Source organism: Saccopteryx bilineata, chromosome 2, assembly GCF_036850765.1.
Source record: "Saccopteryx bilineata isolate mSacBil1 chromosome 2, mSacBil1_pri_phased_curated, whole genome shotgun sequence".
Lineage (NCBI taxonomy): Eukaryota > Metazoa > Chordata > Mammalia > Chiroptera > Emballonuridae > Saccopteryx > Saccopteryx bilineata.
In genome coordinates, this window is record NC_089491.1 from 247,506,650 (window position 1) to 247,515,629 (window position 8,980).

An 8,980-nucleotide genomic window follows, 5' to 3' on the forward strand; every position below is an offset into this window, starting at 1 on the left:
CCTTTTTTTTTTTTTTTTTTTTTTACAGGGATAGAGAGAGACAGAGAGAGGGATAGACAGGAACAGACAGACAGGAACGGAGAGAGATGAGAAGCATCAATCATCAGTTTTTCGTTGCAGTTCTTTGGTTGTTCATTGATTGCTTTCTCATATGTGCCTTGACCACGGGCCTTCAGCAGACTGAGTAACCCCTTGCTCGAGCCAGCAACCTTGGGTCCATTCTGGTGAGCTTTTTTGCTCAAGCCAGATGAGCTCCCGCTCAAGCTGGCGACCTGGGGGTCTCGAATTTGGGTCCTCCATATCCCAGTCCGACGCTCTATCCACTGCGCCACCGCCTGGTCAGGGCACTCTCCCAGGCTGTAATAAACATACTCTCAAAACACTTGGACTGTCCTGAATTCTTTCCTGCATGAAGTCAAGAAACTACACATTCCAGACCGTGCCCCCTCCAGATCCCTTTCCAATAACAACGCTAGATGTCCAAGGCGGGAATCCCCTACCTTCTGCCCCCATGAGCACATTAGAATATTCAGTAGTCCGGACTTTTTGGGTAGACTTTTATAGTTCATAAGAACTGTAATTGGGGACTCCTGGCAATGTGTTCTCATAGTTGAAATGAGGTATTGGACTGTTTTCTTCTCCATGCTGACGATGCTGGGTGAAGGTGGATGAGGGGCAGGGATGCCAGCCTGATGCCAGGCACTGCCTCCAGCACTTAGGTCTTGCCCAGAGCTCCCAGACCGGGCGGGGGCGGTGGGGTGGGCGTGCCTAACTTGACAAAAGGCCAGGACAAGCGTCCCATGAGTGGAAGACAAGGAGACTGAGCCCCAAAGGTAACAAAATCGGCTCCAAGGCACGCTGCTTTAATAGGTGGAGCTCGGAGGGCTCAGTGACTCAATTTTGGCGGGAAGCCACCAGGTTGGAGCAGCAGGATCCTCAACTCTCCAGCATACGCATGCGCAGGACAAGCCCCTTCACGGCGCCGCCTGAGAGATAGGATCCATAGGCGGCAATGAGACGAGAATGGGAGCAGAGACCGCTTCAGCGCCAACAAAGGGCTTCTTCCAAACCTCGCGATCGAGGCTGTGGAGTTCCGCCTCTAAAGTCGCGAGGGCGAAACGGCAGGTAAGGGGCGGGGACAAAGCGAGACCCAACTAGGAGCCTCCGTGAAGGGGAGGAGCGAGCCTCAGTCTGGCTGACGCAGAGAGCTAGCCGCGCCGTGCTCAGAACTGTCGTAAAAGGGGGCGGGACGCACCGCGCTCGGGATGACGTAGCAGTGGGGACCGTCGTTCTGGTCCGCTGCTGCTAGGGCGGAAGTCATGGATCGCTATGGGGGTTCCTTCGAGGAGGCGCTGGACGGGGCTCGGCAGCAGGAGCGGCACTATCAGCTGCTGTCGGCGCTGCAGAGCCTGGTCAAGGAGCTTCCCAGGTGCGCGGCCAGGGAGCGGGCGGCTGAGGGAGCTCCGGGTCCTGACTGCTCTCACTCTGCCCCTTTCTGTACCCACAGCTCTTTCCAGCAGCGCCTGTCCTACACCACGCTCAGCGACCTGGCCTTGGCGCTCCTCGACGGTACCGTATTCGAGATCGTGCAGGGGCTGCTGGAGATCCAGCACCTCACCGAGAAGAGCCTCTACAACCAGCGCCTGCGGCTGCAGAACGAACACCGAGGTGCGCGGGGGTGGCGGGACAACCTCCACCGGGAGGTCAGCCTGCCCGGGGAGCTATCGGTCTCTGCGGGCTGAGCTCTTCCCTAGATGTCGTTCAGAAGAAGTTCCTAAAATTGGCCAGATCAAGGGCGCGGAGCTTTGTTAGCGCTTTTTTTTGGTAACAAACGGGTCAATCCAATTTTTATTTTTGTCAGTTGCAACGGTTCCCTTTTAGCATAACACCCCAAAAATTTCTGCTCGGGCTCCCCCGCGCTCCCATCCCCCTCTAGGCAGGAAGGCCCAAGACCCAGGGCAGTTCCTGGTGGTGGCGGTCTGTATCGCGGTTGACCATCTCCAATGATGCCCCAAAGTATTGACAGTTCTGCACCGCTCTTTATGGACAGTGCCCTCTTGGTTGGTGCAGAGCCCCACACCAACTGTGCATCGAATTCCCATGCACTGCCCCTGTAGCATCCTCTGGGATCCAGAAACTTACCCATTTGAGCCACACACTGGGCCAAAGCCTTGTTGAATCTTGGCCCCTTCCAGGGGCCCACGAGCCCTTCCTGAAAGCTATGCTGTCCCATCAGATTTCCCACTTTTTTTATTTTATTGTTCCCCTTATTTATTAAAAAAGTTAAAATATTTAGAAACACTGGAAGAATAGTCTAATGAATGTCCATATGCTTCTAACCAGATTCAATAATTAATATTTTGCCAAAGTTCTTTATAACCCTAAATCTCTGCAACATGCATAGGGCTTCACCATGAGTCTTCAGCATTCCCCTAGACTGTGGTTTTCAATCACAGCACTGTTCATATTTGCGGCTGAACAAATACTAATGGTACGACAATGTCCTGTGCATAGCAGGATGTTTAGAAGCAGCCCTGGCTTCTATCCGTGAGATGGCAGGGGCTCCTTCTCCCAGTCATAGCAACCAAAAATGTCTTCAGACATCTTGGGGGTCAACTTTAGCCCAGGATTGAGAACCAGTGCTCTAGAACAATAACACTCTCCTATATAACCACAGTGGTCAGCCTCCTGAGAAAATCATTCAAGGGTGTCTTCTGATCTTCAGTCCATGGTCACATTGCCTAACTTGTCTCAAGTTGCCTGTGGCTTTATAAGGATTGAGTGTAGTTTCATGCATTGCATTGGTTACTTTGGTCTCAGCTTCTGGGACGATCCCCAATATTTATTATGGCATTGATGTTTTTGAAGACCCCAAGGCATTGTACAAATAGAATGTCCCCACTCTGGATCTGTCAGATTGCTTCTTTGTGCTGTCATTTAACTTGTTTCTCCATCCTCGTGTTTTCTATAAAATGGGCAGCAGGTAGAGCCTGATGATACATAGGTTCAGTGTTTGTAGCAAAAATTCCTTTAGTGATACAAGGTCTCTTCCCTATGGGGATAGGCGGTACACGTCTGCCCCAGGATTAGTGTGTTTTTATCAGAAATGGATGATGTTTTTGTCAAATCCTTCTTTGCATCTATTGAGATGATCAGTAGCTTTTTGGTTACTATGGTGAATTACACTGATTTTTTTATTTTTAATTCATGGGAAAATTATTCCTGAAATAAATCCTACTTGATCATGATGTATTATTATTTTTTGTATATGTTGGATTTGATTTGCTAAAATCTCAAGAATTTTTGCTTCTGTGTTCATGAGGGACATCGCTCTGAAGTTTTCTCATGAAGTCTTTGTCTGGTTTGGGTATCAGGGTGATGCTGGCTTCATAGGATGAGTTGGGAAGTGTTCTCTTCAGTGTTTCAGAAGGGTCTGTGTAGAATCCATATTCTTCCCTGCTTGGGTGGTTGGTTTTTGGGTTTTTTTTTTTTTAACATTTATATCGAGTTATAAGATGCATACACTCACAAATCCAAAATATATAGCTCATTATTCTATTTAGTGCTCAGATTGTGCCACATTTAGCCAGTGGGAGAACTTCATTTGGCTCCTATGTCTTGTTGTGTCCCCATCATTCTTTGAATACTCCCTTGTTTTCTGGAAGAAGAAGTTTTTCAGGCTCATCTTTTCTAATTCCCTGTCTCTTCCTCTCTCTCTTCTGGTCATCCTGCCTCCAGTTTCACCAACCAACCTCCCATTGGGGCGGACCTTCCCCTTTGTTTCTTTCCTTTTTTTTTTTTTTATTTACTTATTATTTTTTTATAGAGCACAAGAGAAAGGGGCAAGAAAGAGAGAAACATTAATTTGTTGTTCCACTTATTTATGCATTCATTGGTTGGTTCTTGTATGTGATGTGCCCTGACTGGGGATCGAACCTGCAACCTTGGCATATCTGGACGGCTTATCTAACAAACTGAGCTACCCAGCCAGGGCTCAGACCTTCCCCTTTTCCACGCCTCCTGCTTTTAATTGAGTCTCTGCAAAAGGCTGGCAGTGGGGTTGGCTCACTCTTGCTGTCAGTAAGTAGCGCTTGCTCTTGTTTTGGTAATCTTTGTTTCCACAGAGGTTAGTAGTTTGGGGAGCAAATAAAGCACTCAGAATAATAATTTTTTTTTTTAAAAGTGCCTGATTGGCTCAGAGGTAGAGTGTCGGCCTAGCGTGCGGAGGACCCGGGTTCGATTCCTGGCCAGGGCACACAGGAGAAGCCCATTTGCTTCTCCACCCCTCCACCGAGCTTTCCTCTCTTGTCTCTCTCTTCCCCTCCCGCAGCCAAGGCTCCATTGGAGCAAAGATGGCCCGGGCGCTGGGGATGGCTCCGTGGCCTCTGCCTCAGGCGCTAGAGTGGCTCTGGTCGCAACATGGCCACGCCCAGGATGGGCAGAGCATCGCCCCCTGGTGGGCAGAGCGTCGCCCCTGGTAGGCGTGCCGGGTGGATCCCGGTCGGGCGCATGCGGGAGTCTGTCTGACTGTCTCTCCCTGTTTCCAGCTTCAGAAAAATGAAAAGAAAAAAAAAAAAAAAGTACCTGAATTTGTCCATGGAGCTTTGGTGCCCCTTTTTTTCTTTCATAAAGTGTACCTCATCACACTTATTTATTAAACATATGAAATGCTTCACAAAATTTGCATGTTATCTTAGTGCAGGGGCCATGCTAATCTTCTCTGTGTTGTTCTAATTTTGTTACAGGTGCTGCTGAAGCATGCCCGGGGCTTGGTTCTTTAGTGGAAGGTTTCTGATGACTCTCCAGCCCTTTGCTGCTTGTCCTTCAGAACACTTGGGCAGCTTTTGGTGCTGCTGGCAGTGGGCAAGCACGCTATGGCTTTCTGCTTTTCCTTTCCTCTGATTTAGTGGATAGTGATTGGCTGTGGTCGCTTTCCTTGGTCATGACTAAGGCCTTGCCCCTTCCACCCCAGTGGCAAGTGCAGCTCTGCTTTTACCTCTGGTTGCTCATGCAGTGGAGTCTGGGAGTTAACCTGAGATTTGTAGCAACGTTTATTAAACAAAGTGAAGGAAATGACATTTCCCTGAATTGATATATTTCCTCAAATCCTCCCTCCATGTGGGAGGATTAACTAGGGAGCGTCTTTCTTGTCCCTATGCCTCAAGGGTGGCTCTTATTTTAAAACTTGTGTAAATTTATCACATTTAATGTGATAAATGCCACAGTCAAGGTGTGCACAGAATGCCAAGAAACAGGAGACGAGAGAAGGCTGTAGGCACAGCAGATGCCAAACTACTGGCAGGGGAACTTCACGGACCCTCCTGAGAAGAGCTGTAATGTGAGGTTTCTGCCTAGCATAGCGTGTTGGGCTTGTTCTTCCTTATGGCCGGGGACGCCACTTTATGGGAAGCTGTAGCCACTTGACAACTTTCTGATGTAGGATTTGGGCTGTGTAGTGTTGTATATTCTGTTTGGGATTAGTTTCTTTCCATCCCATGGTACCTTTCTCCTCTATCAAGTCCTATCAGACTCCATGCTAATCTTCTCTGTATCATTCCCATTTTACTATGTGTGCTACTGAAGTGAGCCCGAGGCTTGGTTCCTTTTAGTGGGATGTTTTTGTTTTTAATGTTTATTGCATTGATTTTAGAGAGGTGGGGGAGGCAGAAAGGGAGAGACAAAAACATCCATCAGCTCCTGTATGTGCCCTGACCAGGGATCAAACCAGCAACCTCTGCACTTTGGGAGAATGCTCCAACCAACTGAGCTGTCCAGCCAGGGTTTTGATAACTCTCTAGACTCTGATACTTGTCCTTCAGAACATTTGGGCAGGTTTTAGTGTGGCTGGCAATGGGCACATGCTTATATTAATGGTACAGTTTAATGCGGCTCAGGGGAGCTTTGCCTGGTGGCCAAGGTGAGGCCCTCTCAGAGCAACAGACTCTCAGCACAGGGCCAGCTTATCCCAGCCTGGGGCCTCCCAGGGTCTGTGCCCTCTCTATGCCCTCTGGGGGCTGTGGGTGGGGTGGGGTGGGGTGGCTCTGCCCACCCTGAAGGGCAGTACTAAGTGAGGAGCAACACTGCCACACTCCCTTGGGCAGAGGCCACACCTTGCTCTGGCACAGTGACCCCTCCTCAACCTCCTTGTCCAGGCCTTTACCTCAATGGCCTGTGGCCATCTGAGCCCAGAAGCCCCCAGACCAAACCAAAGTCTGCCACCCCCTTGGTCTTGAGTACAGGCTACAGCCCTGGCTCGACCCCCACACCAGCCTACCCTGCCTCACCCTCCTCTAGTGCCTCACACCGTCCTGTGTCCTGTGTCCCTGGAGCCTCACTGCCCTGAGGGATGGCTGGTATCTCCCAGAAATCCACCGAGCTTCTTGTGCGGGCCTTCAGGCAGGCAGGGTTATCAGTTGGGACCTCATATCTGCAGCTTTGGCCTGGCTGCCCCAGACCTCAGCCTGGTGCTGAGGAGGGTCAGCATTGAGGTGGGAGGTGTTCCCTGACACTCTCCAGCTCACTGCTGCTGCTGCCTGATGGACTCTCTGGTCTTGTCCCTTCCCAGTGCTCAGGCAGGCGCTGCGGCAGAAGCACCAGGAAGCCCAGCAAGCCTGCCGGCCCCACAACTTGCCCGTGCTCCAAGCAGCTCAACAGCGTGAGCAGGAGGTATGGGTATAGGCAGTGTGGGCACCACCTGGGCTATGCTTACGGGACATGGTGGAGGGGCTCAGGGTGGCTTGGGAGCTACTGGCTGCCCTGGGCCTCAGCCTGGGGTGGGCTGTTGGAGGCCTGGGGAGTTCTTACACATGGCTTTTCACCATGGGGTGTTGGGGTATGCCAGGACCAGGAGGAAAATGTGTGATCCCCTTTGCAGCTCCTGGTTGACTGGGCCCATGCAGACTGGATGCTGAGTAGGGGCCATTGTGCCTATGGCCTTGGAGATACAAGGGCCATGATGAGGTGACAGGGACAGTCAGCAGGGGCCTATCCTGCTTCCTTCCAGGTTATTCAGGGACAACCAGGAAATTTGCATGTAACCAAGAAGCCATGGCTGGTGGGGGTCACACAGAAGTATGTGGGGTCCTGAGGCAGCCCTAAGACTGGGAATGCAGGAATGGGATCCTGAGTTGGAGGCTCAGGCAGCCCCAAGTCGGTGGTCAACTTGACTGTAAGCAGAGATGGGACCGGCACCTAGCCAGCTCATAGTGGTCCTGAGCTGTCCGTGCTGGGCAGTGCCTGACACAGCAAAGGGACAACACCTTGACAGGAGGTCCCAGAGAGGAGAGTGTTGGGAAAGGGCAGCCAAGCCCCTCTGGAGGGTCTGGTGTGGCCAAGAAAGGGAAGACCTGGGTGCAGTAAGGGTGCCCCTCATGGTCTGAACCCTGAGCTTCTGGGAGGGTGGGAGGTAACCTGCCTCCAGCCTGTACCTGAGGCATGGGTGGAGTGGAGCCCCTGAGCTGCCCTCACTGTGGCAGGCAGTGGAGCACCGGATCCGTGAGGAGCAGCGGGCAATGGACCAGAAGATTATCCTGGAGCTGGACCGGAAGGTGGCAGACCAGCAGAGCACCCTGGAGAAGGCGGGGGTTGCTGGCTTCTATGTGACCACCAACCCGCAGGTCAGCGCCCTCGGCCTTCCCTGGCTCAGCCCAGGGGATGCTAATCCCCAAAGGCCAGGTTCCATCTGGGGTTTTAGGGCTGGTTGCTGGGGCGGTGTGAGGAGAGGGGCTAGAGGTGGAGTTAAGTTCCAGGAAGGATTTCTGGGCAGTGCTCAGCACTGAGGCTGGTCCCACTGCCTCTGCCCACAGGAGGGCAAGCTGACAGGCTGCAGGGGCTTTGCTCATCCTCCCCCAGTTCCACTGTGCCCACAGGACCCTTATCCGCCCCTCCTCTGCATACATTTGTGTGTGCCAAGCCCGGGCAGCTGCAGGCCCCGCTGTACAGCAGGGTCCCAGCCTCTGGCAGACTGGGCCAAGCTTCACTGGAGTCAGCCCCATGGGCTCATCACCTGGCACACCCTAGGCCATGATAGCTGCTTCTGGGCCCTTGGGAAAAGGTGGCTTCTGCCTGGGGCCTTGGCTGGGGCAAAAGGGGACTGGGTGTCATTCTGGCCTCACATTGGCCCCTCTGCATTCTAGGAGCTGACACTACAGATGAACCTGTTGGAACTCATCCGGAAACTTCAACAAAGGGGCTGCCAAATGGTAAAGGTAGCCCTGTGACCAGAGGGAGTCCCTGCCAGTACCGACTGCCCATCCTGGCTAGGAAGACAGCCCTGTCCCACTGTTGCCACAAGTAGCAGAAAGCTAAGGAACTCATCTTCCTGACACCTGGTCACCACCTTCCCAGGTGCCTGCAGGAAGGGTCACCGCTCTGAGGAAAGGCAAGGAGGACCCTGGCTGTATCTGCCACCTACCTTTGGGTTTTTATGTCCAAAGCTAGCGTGGTACAGTAAGGGGGGAGCGTGCCCAGCCTACACTGGCTCTCTGCCCCAGAACCGGCAGAGGTGGGGCCAGAGTCCTGGCACCAGCTCGCTCTACCAGGCACATCTCCACCTCTGCCAGGCCCCAGGCTTTGTGCTTATTCTGGTCTCGGCCCGCCCTTGGTAGGTACAGCGCCCGGTGGGAGAGGCTCGGCAGGCCAAACCCTGTGTGCTCCAGAGAAATAAAGGTGCCTCAGTATGGTCTGCCAGTGGTTTATGTGACAGCTCTGTGGTGCCAGTAATGACCAGGACCCAGCTGGAGCCCTCACCTGGTAGCTACACAGCCTCCCGAGAAACCAGCAGAGCATGCCCACACCCAGTCACAGGGCCCCTCCCCAGGACTCTCCTTATGCAGCCAGAGGCCCAGCCCCACCCCCACCTTTCCCCTGGGGCACCAGGACCACATCCAGTCTGCTCTGTAGGACTGGCCTCCGAAGAGCGGGGGAGGGGGACAGCCATGGCCTGCTCCTGTCAGAGCAGCAAAAGCCCAGCGTGGGTCAT

General features: G+C 52.8%; 1 protein-coding gene and 1 non-coding gene across 3 annotated transcripts; one reads left to right on the forward strand and one right to left on the reverse strand.

The window, feature by feature from the left end:
• Window positions 1-1,257: 1,257 nt before the first annotated feature.
• DGCR6L (DiGeorge syndrome critical region gene 6 like) lies at window positions 1,258-8,683 on the forward strand. Of its 2 annotated transcripts, XM_066259822.1 has the most exons (5): window positions 1,262-1,429; window positions 1,508-1,668; window positions 6,566-6,666; window positions 7,476-7,616; window positions 8,136-8,683. In XM_066259822.1, the coding sequence occupies exons 1-5, from the start codon at window positions 1,320-1,322 to the stop codon at window positions 8,217-8,219; spliced, it is 597 nt and encodes a 198-aa protein (XP_066115919.1). In that variant the 5' UTR covers window positions 1,262-1,319; the 3' UTR covers window positions 8,220-8,683. The 2 variants fall into 2 exon arrangements, with proteins under 2 accessions (XP_066115918.1, XP_066115919.1); XM_066259821.1 differs by having other exon boundaries at window positions 1,258-1,668.
• LOC136327940 (U6 spliceosomal RNA) lies at window positions 4,657-4,760 on the reverse strand. Its single transcript, XR_010729993.1, has one exon. It is a non-coding gene; the product is annotated as a U6 spliceosomal RNA (small nuclear RNA).
• Window positions 8,684-8,980: the final 297 nt, after the last annotated feature.

Bases quoted from the DNA above. Each gene is read 5' to 3' on its own strand.
- DGCR6L (XM_066259821.1), top strand. From the start codon at position 1,320: ATGGATCGCTATGGGGGTTCCTTCGAGGAGGCGCTGGACGGGGCTCGG. The intron at 1,669-6,565 runs GTGCGCGGGGGT...GTCCCTTCCCAG, and splicing joins GCTGCAGAACGAACACCGAG to TGCTCAGGCAGGCGCTGCGG. The intron at 7,617-8,135 runs GTCAGCGCCCTC...TCTGCATTCTAG, and splicing joins ATGTGACCACCAACCCGCAG to GAGCTGACACTACAGATGAA.